This window comes from Girardinichthys multiradiatus, chromosome 6, assembly GCF_021462225.1.
Source record: "Girardinichthys multiradiatus isolate DD_20200921_A chromosome 6, DD_fGirMul_XY1, whole genome shotgun sequence".
NCBI classification, from domain to species: domain Eukaryota; kingdom Metazoa; phylum Chordata; class Actinopteri; order Cyprinodontiformes; family Goodeidae; genus Girardinichthys; species Girardinichthys multiradiatus.
Genome location: NC_061799.1, coordinates 39,516,682 through 39,543,227, shown reverse-complemented (window position 1 = coordinate 39,543,227; position 26,546 = coordinate 39,516,682). Strand labels below are relative to the sequence as shown.

Genomic DNA, 26,546 nt, shown 5'->3' with positions numbered 1-26,546 from the left:
GGGAGGAAAAAAATTAGAACATCGTCAGAACAACGCTTCAAATGTAGAAATCACCCCTGCAAAGGTTTTTCAATATCACAGTAAGGAAAATAATCTGAGCTTTTATTTCTGAGGTGCCGTAAACCCCAATAAACCTCCAGGACCCTGAAGCGGGCAGGGAAGATTCTGGCTGATCCCTCCCACCCCGGTCACAGACTCTTTGAGACTCTCCCCTCTGGCAGGAGGCTGCGGTCCATCCGGACCAAAACCTCATGCCACAAGAACAGTTTTTTCCCATCTGCCACCAGCCTGGTTAACAAAGCCCGGAAACCACCCTGACAAAATCTCCCCCCCCCCCCCCCCCCCCTTTTTTTTTGCTGACAGGACACCTGTAACCTGCAACTCTATGCGTTACATTAACGCTCAGCATGGACTCCTGCTTTACTTGCACTGCCATACTTGCACAATGATCATCTGCACTGTTGTATTGCTCTTGCATCTTATACTGCTCTATATTTACTCTCACTCATTTAAAACTGTGCACATATATTTATATTATATTGTAGATATGTTTATACTGTTTAATTTGTATTGTATTGCACCGACTACGCCAAAACAAATTCCTTGTATGTCCAAAAACGTACTTGGCAATAAAGCTTTTCTGATTCTGATTCTGATTTATATCACCCAAAGATCCAGAAGTCAGTTCACCTTTTTATCTCCTCGTATTCACAAGCAAAATGCCTTTGATTCATCATATCCACTCAGGGTTGTTAGAAAACGGTTTCCACTGAAACACACCAATAAAAACTGGACCTGAGGTGAACCATGTGGGAATGTGGGAGTATTATGAAGACTTTAACCTCAGCAAACCTGCTTCAAAGAGAACGGTTTCACAGACGTTGAATATAACTCCCAGATTCGCCCCGTTGGTAAATCAAAGACCTAATAGTCAGTTTAATCACAGGGGTTTAACAAAATCCACAGTTTAGATGCGAAGTTTTAAAAAGACAGTCTCCTTATTCTGATAATCCATAAGTAATGTTATTCAGGACTAAAAATATCCTCCAGGGTAAAGATCCATTCAGTAATTCAACTGAAGCAGTCCCGATCTACAGTAGAACTTCGTGGGTTTCTCTCCGTTTTGAGCTAAAATTTTTCATTCCTTTGTTCCATTTTGTTTAATTCTATTTTTTTCTTAGACATATTTTACCCATAAACACGTCTGCTGATACCAATATTTTAATGTCAGTTTTAATAAAAAATACATATTTTTAATTATACCTCTTGTAAATAGTCACATTACTTTTAGAGAAATGCCAATACCCATCAGAAACAAACGTCTTGGTTGAAGGACGATAATTCAAAATCTAAATCCTCTTTTTATCCTTTTTTTGTGTCTTACTGGTAACATGATGATGTTCGGGTGTCATGCGACTCACAGCTGTGGCAGGTCGCTCCACTGTAGCCGCTGTTGGAGCAGTTACAGTGGAAGACGGTCCAGGTCTGACTGCAGAGGCCTCCGTGTTCACAGTGACTGGGAGAACACCTGAAAGACACAAACAGAGAAGGAGCTCATCTTCTCAACCATTTCAGCAATCGTTTACAGATATCCTCATTATCTCTAAAATATTACATAGAGCAGCATGGAGGTTTTAATCGACTTGCCAAGCCAAGCCAAATTTATTTATAAGCACTTTAAAAACAGAACAACTGACTAAAGTGCTTCACAGATATGACAATGTCAACGTTATTTATGTAGTGCCAACAAGTTGCACCAAAGTGCTGCAAAGCAAGAAGAAAATCACTGATAGCAGTTAAAAAGAAGAAAGATAAAAACACACGCAAAAGACATGAATAGAATAATCAATTAGTTTAAAAGGAAATAAAAATTATGTAAAAATAGAAGTTAAGATATTAAGCTACATTTAGATCAAAAGCCAAGGGTCTTTAAAAGAACCCATATGGATCGGTAGATTTGGGGCAGCAACAGAGAAGACACAATCACCTCTACTTTTCTGATTAGACCTCTGAACATCTAAGAGCAACTGCAACTGGCTGTTTGACCTTAGTGTTCTTGTGGTCTTATGGCTTTTTATAAGATCCTTTAATTATGATGGGGCGTCGGTCTCCAGCGGGCGGGTCTCCTCCTGTTGGCAGGGGCTGGGGTGGCGTTGCGCGGGGCTCTCGCCTTGCCGTCGCAGTTTGCTGTTTGGTGGGGGCAGGATGCGGCGGGGTTGCTTGGAGCAGGGCTGTGTGTGGAGCTTGCGCTGTGTGGGTGTATCTTTGTCAGCTTTTCGGGGAAGGAGCTCATCTGTGGGGGGGTGCCCCTGTGGGAAGGGGATTCATGGCGTTTGGGTTCGGGGGCATGTGTTTGATATCTGTGTCCTGGTTGGAGGTGGCCCTGAGGGGAGATTCATGTTGGGGTTCAAGAGGGGTGGTGGCTCATGGGGCTGAGATCTGAATTTGTAGGGGGGTTGGGATTGTTTCATCCTGTGGCAGCTCTGGTTGGCGGGCTCATTCGGTCCAGGTAGACCCCTCTTTTGTACATGGCCCCCTCTCTGGATGGGGATGGGTGGTTGTTGGGGACTGGGGTTGGGACAGAGGGTTGTCAGCCTTCAAAATATAATAAAACTTTTTGTACCTACTAAAATATGGACGAGGACCGCCAAAATACACCTGGCAAGAACTGATGTGACAACAGAATATAGCATGATGCAATAAGTATTTAATAATTATGTAGTTTAGATTACAGCTGATAGGGTGACCTAGAAATCAGGCTTGCTGACATATGCATCTGAAAATTAAATACTTATGAATAAAATATAATTTCCTACATGAACATAGATGTACCCTGAGGAACTGCTGCGAGCTTCATACATTTATGACAACTTTTGTGCAGAAAAGAGGGCTATAGACGTGACGTGAATTGACAGAAAAGTTCCGATTTTTCAGAATCCAGCTGGTGCCACGCCCCTGGAAACACCTCAGGTTAAAGTATCAGTATCGTATCAGTAGCACCGATACCTGGGGGATCAACTAGGAGATTCACTTAGTGCACTTCCTGTAGGTCTTCTTCTCATGCAATCAATGTTGTGTAGTTGTAACATTTTCTCCATACTGACCCCCAGTGCGAAGTAGGACAACAGGATCTAACCTCTAAATATATTAAATACACCAACCTCTAGAGGGCATCTCAATCAAAAAAACTGTAAGCTGTTTGCGTGTCTTTATGTGTATGTAAAGGCTGGGTTTAAAAGCTTTTACAGAGATACAGATAAATTTCACTTGTTTTTCACAAAACATTTGAAATAAATACCATCACATTAAAATGAACTCAGTATAAGTGAACAAATCGTAACAACCTTCGTAACCTGTATAAACAGCAGTTCTCTACTGACATCACAGCATGCTCAAGTCATCCCCCCCACTGTAGCCTCCTTCTGCCAGAGTTATTGTTGTTATGGTTCAGGAAACATTTTGAGAAATATGACAAAGTGTTCAGTGGTTAAATTCTCCAGATGTCAACCTGACTGAGTATCTGTGAGACGTGCCGCAAAAAACAGTTAAATTCAGGGAGAACAGAAACTTGCTGCTAATGTGTTGACAACCGAGGAGCGAAGCTGGATTTCTCAGCACCTCGGAGCTGTTTTTGGGACAACAGACTCTTGTGGTTCTGGAAAGAAGTTTGCATAAACTGATGATAAGCTTGAATGTCATAATTATTTATACAACAATGTCACTGAATTTAAAAACTGGGTGCCCAAGTTTGAATTTATTATGAATACACACATGCAAGACAAGTTTATTTCTTCAGCACGATTCATACACAAAGTAATTCATAAGGCTTTACAGGGAAATAAAGAAACAAAGGTAAAGAAGTACTTTAAAAATAAAAATGTTAGAATATAAATAAAAAATACACAGCTAACAAATTGACCCCCCAAAAAAAATGATTTGACAAAACAATATTTGGCCTTAATGGGAAAGCTACATTAAATAGTAATATTTTCTGTCCTGATTTGCATCTCAGGTTTTCAGGGAGTTGATCCCAGACCTGGCAAGCATAGAAATTGGGAACACTGACTGGAAAGGTCTCTGATGGCCTGATTGGGTCTAGATGGTTCATATCTGACCAGCTACTCTGAGATAACTTTAGGCCCAGGATCATTCAGTGACTTGTAGACCAATATCAACATTGTAAAAGTTATTTGTTTTACAAATTGTGAGCCAGTGAGTCCAGCGACCTAAGGACTGGTATAATATGGAGTCACACCAATTCCATGGTGTTGGTCAGGACTCTTGTGGTAATATTGCCTGCAACTGCCTGATTGAATTTTCTTTTTACAGAGGCCAGTAAAAACATTACTACAATACAACAATTTCTGAATCCATAACAACAACTAGGTTTCATGCCCGTTAGGTCTATTTTCTTTTTTTTTTACTGAGATCACTGAGATCAAGATCTCATTTACAAGTGTGACCTGGCCAAGAGGTCATCAAGATACGCTACATTAGGTTATATATTCCAGATTATAAACATTATATTAGGTAATTGTAGATAAACTCCCACTAATGCTGATTAAAGGTCTTTTAGCAAGTCGTAACTTGTCTATACTATTTTTGTTTCCATAAAAAAAACGCCTGGTGAATTTCTTCCAGGACACTTGACCACTCTTCTTAGCAGAACAGGTAGAGTTAATTTAAATAGGTTAGTTTTTTGGCGCAGGACACGTTTTTATGAATAGTTGACAATTTATCTAAAGGGGTGAGGTCAGAGCTTTGGGAAGGTCATTTGGGAGCTTAAGGTTAGCATGCTGTATTCATTCCAAATCCTGTTTTGATGTGTTTGCGATTATTGTCCAACTTCAAAGTTGACCCCATCTGTCCAAAACTGTCACCCTCAGATGAACGTAAGTTGCTTAGGTTGTTTAAAAACTACCCAGGAACCAACAAGGCTCATTACCATGGACTGAGAGGGTATCGACCACAAAATAGAGACTGTATTAGCAAACCAAAAAACCGTGTGGAGAATGGGTTTAATGTTGAGAAAATACAAAGATTGAGTTTGGCTCCAACGACAAGAAGAATGAACAAGGGAAGCCTTTAAAACCTAAGACCACTGTTGCGTATGGAGGCGGTAGCATTATGCTCTTGTGCTGTTTCGCTGCCAGTGGTACTGGTGAACTGGACAACGTGGATTCAAGGTAAAAAAAACTATTTGAATTAACTCTACCATTTCTGCCATAAATAGTGGCCCTGCAACCAATCAGAATTAGGCTAAACGTTTGTCAATGGCTAAAACTGTCAGAGGTGCAAATTGCTAAAACATTTTAAACAAATTTTAATTGGGGTGTGAATGAATCTGTCAGACTGTTTGTAAAACTGTGACACTGTGTGGATTAGAGAAAATGCACAATGAGTTAAAATCTGAATAAAGCTATACACATAAAGTTTCAGTGTTGTTGAAGGTGTTGGTTGTACAATGACTCACATAACCATTAAAAGGCGAGTATGAAAACTTCTCCAAGGAACTGTACATCCATAAAAATGCCTTGTAAAAATACTCCAAATACATCGCACTAAACTTTGTCAGGATTTTTTAGGTTTGAAGTGGTTGTTGACTTAAAAAAAAAAATCATTTGTTCTTCTTTGAGAACGTATTTGTCACTTAGAACAGAGTTTTGTATCTTTTTCTCTGTCAGCTGTCTTAGTTCCCAGGAGACTGCATTGAATCTTTGTGAGCTTTTCGTAGATAAATATCAAGCTTTTATAACCATCACATCGGTCCAGAAACCAAACGTTTTCTGCAAAAGCATTATTTGTATCTAAAAATATAAATACGAAAGTCTGCCTGACATTAACAAAAGATAAAATACCAAAAAATTAAATTTTGTTACATCTATAAGATGATTAGAAGCTTTAAAACAAGAGCCATGAAATGAAATGGGGTGTTTAAGTACCTGATTTCCTCATCATTTTACGTTCTTTATCAGATTTTTATTTTCATGTGTGCAAATGTGACTCTCATTCGAGTGAAATATTTCAGACATCAGAGAAACCATCTGCAAACAAGCAGAAAATGCTGGCAGAAAGCTTCTGAGAGTAAAAGACAGGGAATACAAATCAAACAAATAGACTCAAACAAAACAGCTCACGTTCAAATGTTGGATCATGAGGTCCGACAAGCTTCCAACATCAGAGACAGAAAATCACAGCTAACAGAGGTGCTCTGCTGCTTTGTAGTTGAAGAAACTACCTTTAGATTTCTTCTGACGGCAAACTGTGAGTCCATCATACAACACTCCACACGCACTGAAAATTTAACAATGACAGCAGGAAAAATGTTTCACTTAAAGATGAAGGCTGTAGTTTTCTGTTTGGAGGTGTATAAAGAAGATAAAAAAGAGGCACAAATTGGTGTAGAAAACTGCAGTCAGTCAGCAGTTTTCTATGCACTTTCTCCTTTCAGTAGAACTGTGTTCTTTTACAAATTTTTAACTTTTATTTGGTTTTTAACTGAGATTATTCAGTCATGTAAGACTACTACAACATTGTACATATAAAATATGACAGTAAGTACAAACTCACAAAAGCCTCCGCTCACCTCAAATTAATATGAAAAGATAACCACCAGAAGCCAAGAGAGTCAACCGTGTAGGAAGACAGCAGACTTCCAGAAGAAAGACAGAGAATAAATATATAATCACAAACTTTCATTATTCTTTTTTGGCCTCTTCTTTTATTAGCTTTTTATTGAATATGCTTTTTTTGCACATCAATTTACAGAGTTTGTCATGGATTATTATTTTTTTCAATAGAAACACTAAAATAGTTTAATTTCTTTTCATTATATTGATTTTATCCTGTGCACAATGGTACATTTTGATGATACGCAGGGAAAATGTCATGACCAAAGGCTAGGTCATGTGCAGAAGGAGTCCTACAAAGGAAATCAGCACTTTTATTTAACCAGCTTCCCTTTCATGGGGTAAAAAAACCCATTTGACATAGTTGTGGCACATTTGGCTAAATTGTGCCAAAATGCCAGCTCTGCCTGGCACATTGCCCACTGAAACCTTTGTGGAACAAATAAGCTTCAACTGATTCAGCCCAACTTTGCTGCGGTTACAGTCAAGAAGTTGATAAATACAACCTGAGGATTCTCATATGTTTTCAAAAGGATTTTCATGGTATTTTGCAATGTTCTTCAGTAAAATGTTTTGGAGAGGCTCAAAAATTTCAAATATTTGAATACAGCATGCTAACCTTAAATCTTTCTTAAATCAGACACAGTAACAGTCACAATAATGGTTACGGTGTTAAATATAAATTTTTCGCTTACCTTTGTATTTATACTATATAACTGTGGAGCTATACTTGTTTTTTTCAGTTATGTAATTTCAGGTGGAAATTCCCTTTAAAACCCTTAGTGCTTCAGGTTTACCAATACTCAGTGGTAAAAACTGGCAATGAGTTTGTCCACCAGACCAAACTCCTTAAATTATATCAAAAATCAAGAGTTTACAGGTTCCTAAAGTCTTCAACAACAAAAAAAAACCCATGAAACGAAGCACTACCCTCAGAACTTTTGTAATAAAAACAGATCTGCTGATTCAGTACAGATCATGTCATCAGACTGATCGCTCTGGTCAATTAAACGCGTGGCTGCTCCGGCGTTCTGCTTATTGCATGGGGTTACTTTGCCCTTTAGTGTGGACACAGACACACAAACACAGATGTAATAGTTTGATCTGAGGTCAGACAAGCGTATGGAAGGTGGGTCCGCAACTCAATTTTCCTCATAACTTCATATCTCATGGACCCTGAATTTAATCAGTGTGGGAGTGTGGAGAGCTGTGATTTTATTTCTCTTTTTCTGTTTCAGTGAGCAGTCAGATCTGTGTGTGGGAGCTGAACATTATGGTGGGGACATTTTTGTATTTTTGTTCCTTAACTTTTTGGCCTTAAGGCTTCGGAAAAACAGATTCAAAGTCAAAGCAATTCAGAGAATCCAGACCAAAAAAGATCCTTAGGTAGTTATCTGACACGTTTAAGATAAGGACATACCTACAAAAGCCTTGATGAAAGCAGACAAACAATAAAAAGCCCCCCACAAAAAACACAAAAAAATGTAAAAGCAACAGACGAGATGATAAAAGTGGTCTGAATTCCCCATGTGACAGATATGAGAAAGTATAGATTAAAATGGCTCCTTATTCATGGCTCAGATCTCCAGTGAGCAATAATTTTCCATCCTGTAATCTAAACACTGTCTGTTGAACTGAACCAATGAGAGGACCAGGATGGCTGAGGGGTGAAGGTGTTGGGGTTGAGACCCAATGAGCATCTGCTGAAGTGGTTTTGAACTCCACTCTTGGTAAGCCTTTACCAACTATTCCCCACAATGTGTTGAAAGTTGTACTTCAAGAAAGCCATGCATTTAAGTTTGAATAGACCAATTTAGAGTTTTAATTGTTTAACCCCCCCCCCCCCCCCCCCCAAAAAAAACCTCTTGTTTCCAAAGGAATATCACAGGGCATTCCAGTGGTAACTGTAAGAGTCCATGTTGGCTCCAAAGAAAGGTATCAAAGTAGACAATATATTGCTGCTTTGTTGGAAGTGCTCCAGAGTTGCTGGAGACTAAGGTTCCCCTGTTTTCTATTTCTGTGTCTTTGTGTGAATTGTATGACAAAGAACCTCTGCAGGCACCATACGCCCAACGTTCAAACCCCCCTCCTGGTAGTTTTCTTTGAACAACTACTTCACAGTCCTTTTCCACTGGGAGTAGATGCAGTGCAAACAGAGAGAGGTAAACAATGGCACCAGAAAACTACCTTAGTTCCTGGAGAAGGTTCCTGTCTTTAAAACATGCAAAATATGCATTTTGAAACTGCATTAATAATCTATATAGAGAAACAGACAGAGTTGTAAAGGTAAACAATTTGGTATGTCAAGAATTTTCAGTACAGCCCTTTTCGTTCGGCACACATGTACACAATGCTCTTTGAAACCTGAACCCAGGAGGAACCCAGTGGGCAACGCTATGTTTCATCTCGCAACTTTAGAAAGTGATAATAGAAGAAAACAGAACAGGGAGGAGGTCTGCTATTTGGGAACATTAAGGTTTCTCATTCTGCTACAGTGTTGACAAGGAAAGAAAGGTGGACTAAACGGAAGCCTAATGTCAGCATTTTGTAACAGCAATAAGGTACGTAGCTCGCTCTAAGCTTAATTACTCCCCTGAAACAATTTCAAGGTAACAGTTTGGAGCCACGCTTATATTACTTCTTATTAACTTATGATGGTGCACAGTTTGATATTACATTAAAATATAAATCGTAAATTTGCTGCACTGGTACAATCAAAATGAAGGCAAATAAAGTACTGATAATTGCTTTTGTGTATCACTACAACCAGGAGCAAACATATCTTTAAGGTTTTCTGCTAAACCTTCTGCATTCCTGTGTGGCAGTAAATAATTTTCCTGCAGAAACAATACATTACGTCTGTGCCAAATGTTATACTGCACCCTGAATACCCCCAGTATCCCATAACCATATTTCCTTGAAAAAGCATTGCTGCAAACACACAAGAACCCATCTGTGTTTACTGAAACCATCTGCAGCAGCTGGGAAATTATGTTCTAGCTGTAGACCAACAGGAACACATTTTGGTGGCTCTGACCTGTCGATGATGTCGCACATGTCGATCTGGAGTTGGCTGTAATTTCCTAGAAGTCGCTGCTGCACCATGATCAGGTCAACTGGCTGGTTGTCCAAAGCGAGGAGACGCATGCAGCCCTGGAATGTGTTGTGAGGGTTTCTACAGTCCTGATTGTGATCCTCAGCAGGACAACCTTCAAAGAGCAGCAGAGAGGAGAGTCAAACACGGCAGCAAGGATTGCATCAATAAACCCTAGTGGGAATAAAGACCAAGTAGAACAGTGTTCAAAGCATGAAATTGAACTGATAAACCTGCTCTAAGATGCAGAGAAACCCTCTGATTTATGCTGTTGCTTTCTCAGATGAATTTGACATCTTGAATCAGAGAGTCTATTTTTTTCCTTTTGCAGTCCATTAAATATGGAAAAGGAGATACGTTTTTTGAATCTACATGTGCAGGATGATGAAGAGCCTAAAGGCAGATATAAGAATATGTCTGGACTACAATTCTGCTGAGCGGGCGAAAACAACAGACGATAGTTTAGGTGGTGAAAATTGAAACAAAGGGAGAAAAGAGGGAGTAAAAGACAGGAAAAAAAAAGATAAGGAAAATCAGCTAAAAATTCACATAAAGGAAGATATAAATGAGACAAACCTTTGATCTCAATAACTATACCGTGGCTACCAGTAGAAACACAGCAAATATTCATATGTTACAGTGACACAGTGGTACCTGGAAGTGTTTGGGATCCATCGGATGGCAACTGATCTGTTCTAGATCCGAGTAAGTTTAATCCATCTACAAGAACCTGAGAGACAACAGAACCTTCACCTCCGGCCAAGAGGATGGCCGAGTGGTTAAAGCGTTGGACTTAAGATCCAGTGGATTGTGGCCTACTCCAGGTAGGCAGCATGAGGAATGAGGCGGAAGCAGGAAGTTGCTCCCTGACTTGCAGAGATGTAAATCTTTGATCGTTCTGATTTCCTAAGTTTGCTCACTTAAAAACAAAAGCACACTCTCTGTAGAAGTTTCATTTAAACAGACATAATGTCAAGAAATAATTTTAGCAACAAATAACAGTTTGTACATTTTTTTTTTATTATGCTACTCAGTTGCGCATTTCTTTGAATCTGAAATGTTATTTTAAATAAGTTTAAAGTATTTCTCTTGTTTGTAAATTTGTTATCACTCTACAGTTTTTCTATTTTTTACCTTTTGTGTAAATCTACATGACTTTCACTCTGCTGCTAGTACACCTGAATTTCCCCACAGTGGAACAATAAAGGATATTTCTATTCTATTCTATTCTTTACCATTGTAAGGAACATACAACATATGAGCCCAGGTTTGGTAGGTGCCAGCAGTGTTTCACTTTTACCTCCAAAGAAGATATGGTTTGATACCGCGACAGGAAAAGAGGGCGATGCGTGAGCGACACCACCCTGTTTATCCACAGAAACAGTCAGATGGCCACGCCTCGAGGTAAGATCCACCACATGCCACTGACCATCATTTAATGCAGATCCTAGGAATAATACACAAGTGGAATAAATTTTGGTATTGGTATATCTCTTGAGTTTTCCCACATTTTGTCACGTTATAACAACAAATTGCAATGTATTTTATTGAGATTTTATGTGACAGACCAATAGAAAGAGAAGAATAATGGTGCGGTGGAAGGAAATTTATCCATGGTTTATCAACTCCAGTCATCAAGAGCTGCTGTCCTGAATGTTTAAGATGTTCCCCTGCTCCAACATGGATGAGTTAATGACTGAATTAGCTCCTCAGCATATCTTCAAGTTCTCCTCAAAGAGAGAAAGATGAAAACCTGTTAGAGGCTGGAAAATACTTGAGACTGGAGCGGAGACGCACCCTCCAGCTGAACAATGGGCCTAAACATACAGCCAGAGCTGGACAGTCTTAGACCACAGCATGTTCATCTGTTAGAATGGCCCAGTCAAAGTCAAGACCTACATTTAATTAAATATCTGTGGGACGGCTTAAAAATTCATGTTCTCCATCCAGTCTAACTGAGATTGAGCTGTTTTGCAAAGAAACAAAACAGAAGCAAAAACTTTCAGCCTCTAGATTTGCAAATACATGGAAGTTTGTGGATGCAAAGTGACAAAATGTGAAACGGTTCAAGGTGTATGAATACATTTGCAACAAACTGACCTGCACTGAGCTCCAGCAGCACCCTGCCTCCTTTCTGGATCTGCAGGTAGAGTCTGGCATCATTCAGGTACAACCAGACCTCGCCCCCTTGCCGAGGGAGGTCAAAGGTGAGGAGAAGCCCGGCCTTATTCCAAGTCCTGAACTGAAACCCAATGGACATGCCCCCTGAAGAGGATGGTGCTGTCCACGGCAACTGGAGGAAGCTGTGGGGGCCGGGGAACGTCACGGCAACAGAAACTGGCTCAGCACAAGAAAAGGTCACATTGCCCTGAGAGCAGAGAAGAGGCATGGCAGAAAAACTGATTACTGAAGAGATAAAACAGCAGCAAACATGAATATTAATCAGCTGCAGGGGGCGTGTCCACGTGGCTCCGTGGTGCAGCGGACTCATCAGCAAGTCTCCTTGAGAACAGAAGCACCAACTGGAACTGCCACAGCTGAGAGCTGTAGAGGGGCGGTGTGTGTGGACATTACTCTACAGTCATTTCATTGCAGTCCATTGTTCTGAGGGGTAATGACACAGCATCTACTGCTAAAGCTGCAGTGGTAATGTATTACTGCACCGGCTCTACTGGGAATATCACCCGGCTATCTTTATAATGCTATGGAAACAGAGATGACATCTAGAAGCCTTTTGTAGAACTGTTAAAGTGATATATGAAAGTGTGTGCTGCAGAATGCATCATCACGGCAAAATATAAAGTAAAAATTGGTCTATAAAAGTCCACAGAACTATTTACCTCACACAAAACCAAAAGAACTCCCAACACTTGCAAACACCTATGGAGGTTCAGCATTACTCCTGCCTTTAAAAGAGACATGTTTCAAAACAGGAAGTAACTGAGTGAGCACGCCATCACTGTAAGAGCTATAGCATCTGTTGGGAATCATGCTTCTTGGTACTTTTGTTTTAACACCTAACATTTAGTAAAAGTGCTCCATAAAGCTCACATTCACTGTCGCTGCTGTACCACCTTTTCTCTACCTTTAACAGAAAGAAAGTTTGAATCAGCTGTAGTTTTTCCTGGTGGGGCTCTGAGCATGGCAATATGTCTAAAAACCTCTGGAAATCCATTGATATCGGGTTTGTTGAGGGTTCTTAGTAGAAAACAACACAGAGCACCTGGTTTCATCTGTTTCTGTGACTCTATGAAGAGTCATTTCCAGCCAGTATTATTTATTTTCATATGGTTCATCTTCTGCGACTGATTGGTATGAAAGCCCAGAGATCAAAGAGCTGAGGAGATGAACATTAAAACAGTCTCTCCAGATGGTTTATGTGATCTGTCATCCTCACAACACAGAAAAAAAACTGAAACTTTAGGAGCCTTTAAAAAATGGATCTGAATTAATGTGATCAGGGTCAGTACTTTGATTCAAACAACCTTTTGCAGCAAACTGTACTAATTTTAATTCATGTAATTCAGTAAGTTTTTCATTTTGTGACTGTTGAACCAGAACGGGTTCCTAAGGGTTCTCAGATGTCCTATATTATTCTAGAGTTCCCAGTCCTATTTTTAAACATTAATCAATGAAAACAAAATGACCAATTTAAATAATTTTCTTAAGTTAAACTGCACCTCAACCTAACATTTAAAGTGGAGAAATCTGGTCTGTTGGACTGTTTTTCATTTATTTTACTGTAACTACACATATACAGCTACAAGTTTTCAACCATTAAATGATGAATCCTCTTATACCCATCCACAGATCCAATCAAAGATTAAACTGGTGTTATATCACCTGTATTACCGCTGCAGGCAAAACCTCAACCTAAATGTTCTTAAGCAGTGAAATTTTCCCAACGGGAAAAGGAGCAAAGAGAGAAGAGGGAAGACCTGCTGCGAATGGACTCATTAGGACCAATGGCGTCTGTAGCTGACACACCTGCTCTGCCAGGTGAGCCACACCCAAGACTGCTTCAATTTGAATTAGACTGCAGGTACCCATTTATGTCAGCAGATAGCAGAGCTGCACCATTATTTAGGCTTAAAACACTAACCAGGAGGGAAATGCTTTGATTCTGAACTCATAAAGTGATTATGATTTAAACAATAATGCTGATCTTCTTTTCACTTCAGTCCTTCAGTATTTCAGCCTTCCAGGCTGGTTGATCATTTTTTTGCAATCTTGCAGGTTTGTAGACAAATGAACGTGCCATGATGTTGTATTCAAGTACCAAGTTAACTAACTAGATTGGCTAGAAAAAAACTAAATCTTTCATTCTTGTCATAAATATTTATTTCAGCTTTTCTCAATTACTCCAAAAGACAAATATATATATAACAGTCACTGCAGTAAGTTATCAGTTTAGATTTGTACCAATATCAGCAAAGGGAGGATGCACAGACCACATAAAAACATCAACAACAACCTCTGCAGCTCATGGCTTCAATACCTACTACCTGTAATGCACAAAGGTCACCGGGTTTTGGGAAAATAGAACAAAACTGTCACAGATTGCTCTGCAGTAGCACAGACAAGGATCAGCTGGTCCTAAATACAGAAATACGGAAGAATCAAACAAAATATGATTAGTCCATTATCAAGGGATAAAGACTGGAAAATATTTATAAGAAGGAGACAGCCTCTCTTGGCTTCCTTCAGTACTAGATGGAAGATCTTAATAAAAGCAGAAAAAGGAGCTGGGGGTCCAAGAGGGGACTGGGTTTGTATAACATTTTGTTGTTTTACAAGCGGCAACACTTTAAAACTCAGTCAACCTAAGGAAATCCCTAATGTGTAGAGGATTAAAATAAAGGAAATCAAAAGGTTTTTGCAATAAAAAGTTGTACTTACCTTTATATGAACTTGTTGGTCATTGCTTTTAGCTAGCTCTGTTAGGTTGACACTGTTGTACATCAGGTTTTCCAGGCAGCCTTGGAAGTTTTTCCTGGGTCTGGCTGCGTTCTGGGCTGCTCCTACAGTCAGCTGAACACATTGGGTTTTAGTATTTCTTTGTAAATCCACATGTTTAAATTAGGTTTACAAAGACACGTCCTGGTTCCAACGCACCAGTTTGACGTCCCAGAGGTTAAACTCTTCAGGGGTCCAAACCGTTTCTGTATGTTTGTCCACGGTGAGGTTGAGTTGAGAGTTTTTTTGTCTCAGTACCACGTGGTGCCAATGCTGATCATCCAGCAGGCTGCTGAGGGAAGTCAGCTGCCGAGGCTCAGAGGATGAAGAGGTGCCTGGGAAGAATGGAGCAAAAAAACAAAAAGAGTAGGAGGAGGGATGATTCAAGAGAGGAAGAGAAGTAAAGAAGACGGACAGCACATGATGAAGGAGAAAAGGGAGAGCCCAACAGTCAAAGGTAAGGGAATAAAGAGAGGAGAGACGGAGACATGATGAATGGAAATGTACAGAGAAAAGATGAAACTAGAAGAAGGAAGGACAATTTAAGAAAGACAGTAGATGACAGCATGAGAATGGATAGAAAGGAGATGCATTCATCCATCGTCTATACCCGCTTATCTTTGTAAGGGGGGGATGGTGCCTTTCTCCAACGGTCATTGGTCAAGAGGCAGGATATACCCCGGACAGGTCACCAGTCCATCAGAGGGCAACACAGAGACATACAGAAGAAACAACCGTGTGCACACACACAAACACACACACACACACACAAACTATCATACCATGCACAGAGAGAACATGCAAAAAAGTGCTCACACTGGGATTCGAACGCGGGACCTTCTTTCTGCAAGGTGCAGTACTTACCACTGCAACACCATGCTGCCCTTGAAAGGGAGATAATTAATAGAGATGAGACTCAATGTTTTAGCCAACATATCAGCACTTTTTCCCACAAAAAGATGTCCACAGCCATGTTTTGTGGCTATTTAAAGTTTGCCAGCCCTCATCTTTTTTAAGACTGCGTGTTACTAGTGGCCTTTATCAACTGTAATCAGACAGGAAATGAGCAGATAAAGAAAGAGGAAGAGATGCAGCAATGGTCCCAAGGTCCAGATTCTGCTGTGTTGAAGGCTAGCCTTCGTATGTTAGCTCCCTGTTCTTCTGCTACGCCATTCAGTCCTTATCTTTATTCAGCAGCAAATAAATCGATAAAGTTTTGAACTGTTTAGCTGCTTTGGTCCTGTCCAGATTCAGCATAAACAAAGTCTGGTGAAGTTAGTCCATTTGATTAAACCCACCCACGTTTAAACAACATTTAGACAACAGTTTGGGCCTTTACATGGACACCTTTCACCTTTAAAACTGATTAAGACTTTTTTGTGTTTTATATTTTAGGGTATTCAGTGGAGGTTTTTGATTCTAAACTTTCACGTCTTGTATTTTGGTTTCAATTTTTAGTAGATTCCTAATTAGTGATGTTTTTTTTCCTTAATCTTCATTTCTTTTATTTGTTTTGAAGGTTAATGTCATGTCTTTGTAGATGCATTTCTGACTGTTTCAGTGTCTCTCTGTTCAGCCATTATTTAATCCTGGTTGCTTGAGTTTCACAGTTCCCCTCAGCTGTTTGTCAGTCTCATTGCTTCTTGTTCCAGTAATCACCCTCTATATCTACACCTCTGTTCTTCTCAATCCTTGCTATATTATCTGCTGTTTGTTGCTACCAGTTGCCCATCCATCCATCCATCCATCCATCCATCCATCCATCCATACATCTTCCTATTCAGCTACAAACCTCTCCAGTGAGCTGTGAAGGTCATGGTCTGAAGACACTAGAAGAACCACATTAACACCAAAAACAAAGATGAGACCCAGAGGCCTTGAAACCAGATGGATTTCTCTCCATGACTGTGCCTTGAGATCCTGTCCTTGAAAACCACCAACAATTATTATTAATATATTAATATTAATAATTACAGCATGCACTGGGGTGGTTCGCAGCAGAGTGTGAAGCGGCTGGGATGAAGATCAGCTCCTCCAAGTCCGAGGCCATGGTTCTCGACCAGAAAAGGGTGGCTTGTCCTCTTCAGGTTGGAGGGGAGTTCCTGCCTCAAGTGGAGGAGTTTAAGTATCTCGGGGTCTTGTTCACGAGTGAGGGAAGAATGGAGCGGGAGATCGACAGACGGATCGGTGTGTCTGCCGCAGTACTGGCGACACTGTCCCGGTCTGTTGTGGTGAAGAGAGAGCTGAGCCGAAAAGCGAAGCTCTTGATTTACTGGTCGGTCTACGTTCCTACCCTCACCTATGGCCATGAACTTTGGGTCATGACTGAAAGAACGAGATCCCGGATACAAGCGGCTGAAATGAGCTTCCTCCGTAGGGTGGCCAGGCACTCCCTTAGAGATAGGGTGAGGAGCTCGGCCATCCGGGAGGGGCTTGGAGTAGAGCCGCTGCTCCTCAAAATCGAGAGAAGCCAGTTGAGGTGGTTCTACCGGATGCCTTGTGGACGCCTTCCTCGGGAGGTGTTCCAGGCGCGTCCCACCAGGAGGAGGCCCAGGGTACGGCCCAGGAGGGACTATGTCTCTCGGCTGGTCTGGGAACGCCTTGGGTTGCCCTTGGAGGAGCTGGAGGAGGTGTCTGGGCTGAGTCTGCTGCCCCCGCAACCCGGTCCCGGATAAAGCGGAAGACGACGAGTACGAGCCTGAGTATTAAAATTAATAAATATGTACCTATCACTCATAATATTATAACATTGTGAGAAATACGCATATAGAACCATGACAAAAATGTCTTTAAAAATGGGTGTACATACACATATATGAACAAATTGTCATTTTTATCTTTTATTTAATTTCCCCTGAAGTAGACATATTTATATCCAATGTCTGTCTGTATGCTGTGAGCGCGTGAAATTGAAGACAAATTCCTTGTTTGTTCACACTCGGCCAATAAAGCTGATTCAAATATGTTTTATGTTTTGCTTTATTTTTCCCTGGTACTTCTTCATGTTATACTCTTAAACACTAAACTAAAAAAAGGATAACTTTATATTGTATTGTGATTTTTGAGGTTTTAATCTAAGTTGTTTGACTTGTTGTTTGGATGTTTAGCTTCTCGGTGCCGAGTTATGTAACCGGTTTTCCCTTTAGCTCTGATCTGACAGCTGGCTGCTCTGTTGCCTGACCTGTATGTTTGTTTTGTCCTCATTATTTGACCTGTTATTCTGCTTCTTTCTGGCAATCTGACCCGGAGTCAGAGCAACAAAAAGATGCTGCAGACAGATACAACACACCAGGGCGCTCCATTAAAAAAGATCAGCTTTTCTCAGCTTCATACAGGGAGGATCACTGCAAGGTCACCCGCAGTCATCTCATTAGAAACTCATAAGTGCATCTGCATACTTGTTCTGACAACCGAAGCCAAATATGTGAATATAAAGAACTGCAAAAGGAACATGGTGAGATATCATTAATGATGAATGAGCACCAGCCTGTCCTAATAAGTGGATCTCCACTTGGGATGTGAGAGAAAACTTTGTGGTTCTGCTGAGAGAAGAAACTGGTGAGAAGGCGCATTAAAAATGCATCGCATATTCTTCAGGGAGAGGCAATCCCAACCTCGGAGATGGAGAAGAAGAAAGAGAGAGAGAGATGAGCTGGCAAGTTTGAAGGATGATGGACAAATGTACCTTTGATATTTGAGCTCATTCTAGGAGAGGATAGATTTTCCACAGACAGAGAAAGTTTTGATTTTCACCTCATGATAGAGCAGAGTCTGTGCTGTCAACACATCTATTGTGATGATTTATTTAATTTTAGTATGGGTAAGCAGAAAGAGACAAAAGCAATCAATATGAGAAGAAAGAAAACAAATTAGCTATCTTTACTGGCATTGATTAATAGGACAATTAATATGCTGCTGGTTGTAAAGAAGAGGATGTCACTGGGTGGATATTTCATCAAATGAATGGTTTGATTACTACATAAATAAAGGGAAAGACAGAGATCGATATGAGATATGAATTTTTCGAAACTGAGAAAATTTCCCAAATGATAATATTGAATAGAGCAGTCTCCTTTTTTCCCCTCTGTTTCAGGCACCATTATGTTGTTGCTTCCCGGAAACAAAGGAAACTTCATCAGACTTCAAAATCCAGCAGTTTTAACTTGTTTTAACAGCACAGTTCCACATAAACTGCTTGATCGGTCAAGCAGAAAATCACCAAACTATCCACGCATCTATTAATAATTTTGAAAAATTCCTAATCTCAAAAGAGCCCTGCATTAACAGGATTATAACACTTACATGTAGAGTTGTGCCTGAATGAATAAAAATTAATTGAATAAAGCTGTTTTTAGCTCCTTTGAAAATATTTTCCTGGGTCTAGTCTTACGCTCTCTTCTCTTCGGCTCACATCACAGTTTTAGGTCTGGTTTTAAAACCAACATAGCCATGGAAAAAGATGTCTGGTGAACCATTTCTGTGTCAATCCAGCCATATGCTACTAAATCCTGCCAAAAGACCTGATGACAATCCATTTTCAGTTTACTGATAGAGGCCACTACATTCGTGTTCATGTTTAAAAAGGTCTGTCACAACACCAGAGTTAAGACTGCTACTAAAAATCTGTAGAACATCTGACCCAACAACCCAAAACATCCTCATTCTAAGGTGCAAAGGAATAACATCAGTATATAAAACAACAACTGCAACTTGTGTTTTTTCCACTTGGTCATTAAGTTGGTCCTACATCTCCGTCTGGCAGAACAAGTGATGTCATCTATCCACGACTTGGACATTGATTTAAACCATCATCCACATTATTTTGGTATTTGACATAAAAATGTGAGGTAATCTCATCTGTGTTGAAGCAAAACACATTTTTTTTTAACATTAGTTAACCTTTAGCACTGCCAGAAGGCCGCTCGGTTAACCAAACTTCCCTGTGTGATGCTGAATAACGCAATCTCATCTGACCAAACTACACAGTTCCATTTAAAGTCCCAGCATCACACACAATGGACTTAATAGGGTTCTACTTTGTCTAATCTTTCTATATTTAAGACCACAATTATTTGTTTAAAATGTAAATCTGGCAGGTGCATATATAGTTTTAGGTTTAAATGTAGTGCCAACCAGTTGGAACGTATTTAGCATCTTATGGTAGTCAGAGAGATTTGGTCACCCCAAGATGTTTCTTTTAACCTTTTAAGTTCCTGTACTTTTTCTCCTGCTATAAAAAATGTTTTATCTGATTTGTAATAGAAGTAGCGATAAGAAAATGGAAATAAAAACTGAAATGTGGATATCCTGTCACAGGTGTTTGCTAACATTAAACTACAGTGTAAATATAACTTAGTTTGGCTTTTCAATTACTTTATTAACAATAAGTTCACATGTAATGGAGCCTTTTGGATGCCAACTAAAGATGAAAATACTGCTTAGAAATTATTTTAATAAAGACAGGGCGTGCTACTTATTGAAACTCCCTGATTACTGAAGCTCCTTTATAAATGAAGCATTAGTCTGCCGCTATGCGAGTCCAGCAGAAAACAGAACATTCAAGATCAATTATATCTTAGTTTAAGGATGAATACATGGAGAGAGGCGTGTTTGATTAGCAGATATGAGAGTTATATGTAACAGAGAAGCAAATAAAGTGAGTTTGATTACCCTACTGCATCTGAGCAAAGTGTTTATTTCTAAAATTTGAATACATTTAAATAAATCTAAAAACTAATTTCAGATAAAAAATTTAAAAAGTGCTTTGACTGAACTGTTTGAATGCTGTATAGCTATCACTCATATGAAGGACATTAGGACTGACTGTGCTGTCTCATCATTACAGTCGATGCAGCTCATTTTATCATTCTGCACGTGTCCTCAGGGGAATATCGCCTCATCGTATCTCTTCCTTCTGTTCTAATAAAATGCCTCTAAATCTGATCGTCCTCATTGGGCAAACTGTTCGGCGTTAGTCATTTCAGCAGCTGACTCTCGCGAAGCACAACCTCCGACGCAGACACTCTGCAATGATTCAAATCAGACCACATAATGGGAGGTTTGCAGCAGGTTCTTCTCCCCGATAGAAATTATTCACTTTTTGAAGGATCAGATCTGGCATGACGAGGCTGAATAACGACAAATGTCTAGTGCAAAATTAAAACCTAAAACTAACACAGGAACCAAAAGAAACGTCGCAGGAATTCAGCCTACAAGGCAGGTAACTTCAGATGACAGAAAAGCACTGCAAGATGTTTGCCTCTGCTCGAAATTAATCTGTTCTGAAGTTTCTAATTGGTGTTCTTAGTACCTCAGCTATTCAGGAATTATGTTGCTGTTTCTGGGCTGTTGCTCAGTGTTGCCTCATAAAGAGAACTAAAGGATCTAAAGCGAACTGTGGGAGGAGAAAGGAGGTAAGGCCTGGATGTGCTGGCACTGCAGAGCACAACATTCATGAACTCAAGATCTGCAGACAGAGCAGATAGCCTATATTATGAGAGAAAGTACAACAGGGGTAATAAATAAAGTAGATAATGTGTAGCACTGAGCTGATGGACAGTGAGGTGAAAGAAGAAAAAGCTTTAAGGGGAGGATTTGCAACAACAAAGGACGGATAAACACCAGAGATGACCAGGGGATATAATTATTTGTGTAGAGGTAATAATATCAAGACAGGATGAAAAAAAATTAAAGGAGACAATCTAAAAATAATTTCAGAAAATGTATTGATGTATGATTTTCAAAATTAAAACTGAAAACAAGAAACTGCCAGATATGCAGCTATAGTCAGGTACACGACCTTCAGAAAGCCTCAGAAACCACTGATAAAGACCTCTTAGTCTTAGACCTCTTAGATATTTTAGTCATTTTAAGTTTTGCACATTCCAGTTTTTACAAGTATAAACAGTTAAACGCGAGATCAGATCTAGGATCCTTCCCTGAATTTTAACAAGCTGGTTAAAATCAGAAGTGAAAAAACGAGGAAATTTATGACAGTTTCAGTTTGTTTTAGCATATATATACTGAATTTTAACAACAAAGAAAAATTCTAGTAATACAAAAAAAACTATAGAAACTATAGACCTTTTCCAACCTTTTCAAACCCACATAGTCCCTTCAGTGTGTCCTGGGTCGTCCCCTGGGCCTAGAACACCTCCCGAGGAAGGCGTCCAGGAGGTATCCGGTACAGATGCCCGAGCCACCTCAACTGGCTCCTCTCGATGTGGAGGAGCAGTGGCTCTACTCCGAGCCCCTCCCGGATGGCCGAGCTCCTCACCCTATCTCTAAGGGGGTGCCCGGCCACCCTACGGAGGAAGCTCATTTCAGCCGCTTGTATCCGGGATCTCGTTCTTTCGGTCATGACCCAAAGTTCATGGCCATAGGTGAGGGTAGGAATGTAGACCGACCGGTTAATCGAGAGCTTCGCTTTTCGGCTCAGCTCTCTCTTCACCACAGCGGACCGGCACAGCTCCCCCATTACTGCGGCAGCCGCACGCACCGACCCGTCTGTCAATCTCCCGCTCCATTCTTCCCTCACTCGTGAACAAGACCCCGAGATACTTGAAGTCCTCCACTTGAGGCAGGAACTCCCCTCCAACCTGAAGAGGACAAGCCACACTTTTCTGGTCGAGAACCATGGCCTCTGAATTGGAGGAGCTGATCTTCATCCCAGCCGCTTCACACTCGGCTGCGAACCGCCACAGCGCATGCTGTAGGTCTTGGCTAGAGGGGGCCAGCAGGACCACATCATCTGCAAAAAGAAGAGACGAAGTCCACTGGTCCCCAAACCAGACCCCCTCCGGCCCTTAGCTGTGTCTAGAAATCCTGTCCATAAAAGTTATGAACAGGACCGGTGACTAAGGGCCGCCCTGCCGGAGTCCAACATGCACCGGGAACAGGTCCGACTTAGTGCCGGCAATGCGGACCAAACTCCTAGTCCGCTTGTACAGGGACCAGATGGCCCTTAATAAAGGGCCCCCGATTCCATACTCCTGGAGCACCCCGCACAGGGCATCATGAGGGACACAGTCGAATGCCTTCTCCAGGTCCACAAAACATATGTGAACTGGTTGGGCAAACTCCCATGAACCCTCGAGTACCCTGTAGAGGGTATAGAGCTGGTCCAGTGTTCCACGGCCTAGACGAAAACCACACTGCTCCTCCTGAAGCCGAGGTTCGACTATCGGCTGGACTCTCCTCTCCAATACCCTGGCGTAGGCCTTACCAGGGATGCTGAGGAGTGTGATCCCCCTGTAGTTGGAACACACCCTCCGATCCCCCTTCTTATGAAGGGGGACTACCACCCCAGTTTGCCAGTCCAGAGGCACTGTCCCCGACCGCCACGCAATGTTGAAGAGGCGTGTCAACCATGACAGCTCCACAAAATCCAGAGATTTGAGGTACTCAGGGCGGATCTCATCCACCCCAGAAGCCTCGCCACCGCAGAGCTTTTTAACCACCTCGGTGACTTCAGCCAAGGTGATGAAAGAGTCCAACCCCAATTCCCCAGCCTCTGTTTCCACCAGGGAATGCGTGATGGCAGGATTGAGGAGATCCTCGAAGTTCTCCTTCCACCGCCCGATAATGTCCTCAGTCGAGGTCAGCACCCTCCCACCCCCACTATAAACAGTGTTGGCGAAGCACTGCTTCCCCTTCCTGAGGCGCCGGACGGTTTGCCTCGCAGAATCGCTTCTCCATGGCCTCACCGAACTCCTCTCGGGTTTTTGCCTCTGCCACAGCACGCTTGGCCTCATGGTACCCGTCAGCCGCCTCAGGAGTCCCACAAGCCAACCACAGCAGATAGGACTCCTTCTTCAGCTTAACAGCATCCCTTACTGCCAGTGTCCACCACGGGGTTCTGGAATTGCTGCCGCGACAGGCACCGCAGACCTTACGGCTGCAGCTACGGGCAGTAGCATCGACAATAGATGCGGAGAACATGGTCCACTTGGACTCTATGTCTCCAACATCCCCCGGGATCTGGTCAAAGCTCTCCCGGAGGTGGGAGTTGAATACATCCCTGGCCGAGGGCTCCGCCAGGCGTTCCCAGCAGACCCTCACTATGCGCTTGGGCCTGTCAAGTCTGTCCGGCTTTCTCCTCCTCCAGCGGATCCAACTCACCACCAGGTGGTGATCAGTGGACAGCTCAGCCCCTCTCTTCACCCGAGTGTCCAAAACATGCGGCCGAATTCTGATGATACGACAACAATGTCGATCATTGACCTCCTGCCTAGGGTGTCCTCGTGCCAAGCGCACTGATGGACACCCTTATGTTTGAACATGGTGTTCATTATGGACAATCCGTGACTAGCACAGAAGTCCAATAACAAAACACCACTCGGATTCAGATCGGGGAGGCCTTTCCTCCCGATCACGCCTCTCCAGGTGTCACTGTCATTTCCCACGTGGTCGTTGAAGTCCCCCAGCAGAATAATGGAGTCCCCGGAAGGGGCACTATCCAGCACCCCCAACAGTGACGCCAAGAAGGCCGGGTACTCCGCATTACCGCTCGGCCCGTAGGCTGAGATGACAGTCAGAGACCTATCCCCAACCCAAAGGCGCAGGGATGCGACCCTCTCATCCACTGGGGTAAACCCCAACACGAAACGGCTGAGCTGGGGGGCAACAAGCAAACCCGCACCAGCCCTCAGCCTCTCCCCGTGGGCCACTCCAGAGTAGAAGAGGGTCCAACCTCTCTCAAGGAGATGGGTTCCAGAGCCCACGCTGTGCATGGAGGTGAGCCCAACTATTTCTAGTCGATATCTCTCGACCTCCCGCACAAGCTGAGGCTCCTTCAACCCCAGCGAGGTGACATTCCACATCCCTAGAGCCAGTCTAAGCATCTGGGGATCAGGCCGCTGAGGTCTCCAACTTCGTCCCCCACCCAATCCTCTTTGCACCGGTCCCTCACGGTTCCCCCAGCGGGTGGTGGGTCCACTGGGGGATGGCCTCGCGTCTCTCGTTTGGGCTTGGCCCGGCCGGGTCCCGCGAGGAGCAATCCGGCCACCAGGTGCTCTCCGGCGAGTCCCAACCCCAGGCCTGGCTCCACGGTAGTACCCCGGCTCCGCTGTACCGGACGTGCATATTAGTCCTCATGAAGGATTCTTGAACCGCTCTTTGTCTGACCCGTCACCTAGAGCCTGTTTGCCATGGGAGACCCAACCGGGAGCATTTAAGCCCCAGACAACATAGCCTCTAGCATCATTTGAGCACTCAAACCCCTCCACCACGTTAAAGTGACGGTTCAAGGAGGGTGAGAAAATTTTTATTCAGCATTTTGAAGAAGGTTTGTTCTGTTTGAACCTCATTTAGTTTGGTGCTCCTGACTGTTTATGGGTAGTGTCAACACCATGGTGAGATCCAAAGAGCTGTCTGATGCCTTCAGGAAGAAGGCTGTAGCAGCTAGTGAGTCTAGTGAGGGATTTAAAGAGGTCTCTGAACTGTCTGAAATCAGCCTTTCCACTGGAAGGAAACAGGCCATAGACAAACACCATGAGATCTGAAATACTGTCCTTTAAGCCCCATTTCCACACAGACCACGAATAGCACCAATCACCAAGGATGTCAAACTTTTAGGGTAGAATTGTAATAAGTTCCTGAATTTGTAACGGATTCGCATTTTATTCTCAGGCAGTTCTTGCAATTCACGAGCCATCTGAAATTTATGGCAAAAGTGTTTCAAATTTTGCTGCAGAACTCCTGAATCTAAAACTTATCAATTAAGTCTTAACAAATTCCTAGTTTATTCTTAGGTATTGTAGCCGATTCCTAATTGATTCGTAGGCATTCCTATTTGTTCTTAACTAAATCGGAGATTCGTGAAGTATTGTCCACTCAGGACCGTACCCCTAAAAATGCCCAAATCCCTCTTCTGCTCTTAGAAAAGAGAGTGGGGGCGGCGGAGCATGTCTTGTGACTGTACAGGGGCGGCTGGCGGGTTGCGCTTGGCCTGGAGCAGTTGGCCTGCATGGCCCAGATACCCGGCTGGTGCATTTGTCCCTCTCGTGGACTGGTGGGCTGGGGCTGCTGGCGCTGTCTGGGGGGGTTGGCGGGCTTGGAGGTGTGCTGCTCTGCTGGCTGTTGTGTCGAGGGTGATTGGGGCGGTGGGCTGGGGGATGGTGTGGAGGGGCTGCAGCCTGTGGGGTGGAGGGGTTGTGTCCACTTCTAGGGCGTGGGGTCACCGGCGTTTGGATTGGCTGGGCGGCGATGGTGGAGCTGAGCTGGATAGCGTTTCTCCCTGGGCGGTCGTTGCAGTGGCAGTGATGTAGTGTTTTTTGTGGCTGAGGGTTGTGTGGTGGGGGACACTGGCCCTGGGTGCCTGCCGCTGGCCGGGGACCTCTTGGTGGATGATTTTCTCCCGTCATGGTGCGGGGTCGGGGGTCTTGTTGTAGATGTGGTGCTCAGTGGTGGGGGAGCCCTGTTGCGCCAGTGTGCAGGGGTGGCGGGTGCGGCGGGGGTGCTTAGAGCGGGGCTGTGTGTGGAGCTTGCGCTGTGTGGGTGTGAGTGAGTGTATGACGTCCATTGTTGCATTGTCTTTACGTTGGGTGCGAGTGATTTTATGTGTATGCATGAGGGAGAGAGTGGGTGATTGTGACTGTGTGCCTGTTTTTTTGTTTTGTTGTTGTGACAGGTTGGGTCTTGGACTGCTCCCTCTCCTGGATCAGCTTAGGCCCCCCCATATTATGGGGGGCCTATTTCCTCCCCGCCACACTACCTGCCAGGGGTTGGAGTCTCTGCCCGCTGGTGTACTTGTGGTTCTCGGTGTCCGGGGCCGGGTGCTTTGGTGTGTGTTGGCTCACTCCCGGTGGCTGCTTGCCAGGGCCTGGGCCCCTGGGCTGTGTCGGGCCTCTGCTTGGGGGGTGTTGTGT

General features: G+C 42.7%; 1 protein-coding gene across 4 annotated transcripts in view; it reads right to left on the bottom strand.

The window, feature by feature from the left end:
* LOC124869479 (contactin-associated protein-like 4) overlaps nt 1–26,546 on the bottom strand; it is a 255,881-nt gene that overhangs the window by 68,514 nt on the left and 160,821 nt on the right. For all 4 annotated transcript variants that reach the window (XM_047367336.1, XM_047367335.1, XM_047367337.1 and 1 more), the window contains 6 exons: nt 14,839–15,014; nt 14,623–14,754; nt 11,824–12,091; nt 11,024–11,170; nt 9,667–9,838; nt 1,422–1,528 (listed from right to left, as the gene is read on the bottom strand). In XM_047367336.1, the coding sequence (XP_047223292.1) occupies nt 1,422–1,528; nt 9,667–9,838; nt 11,024–11,170; nt 11,824–12,091; nt 14,623–14,754; nt 14,839–15,014 (1,002 nt within the window). The remainder of the gene's footprint in view (nt 1–1,421; nt 1,529–9,666; nt 9,839–11,023; nt 11,171–11,823; nt 12,092–14,622; nt 14,755–14,838; nt 15,015–26,546) is intronic.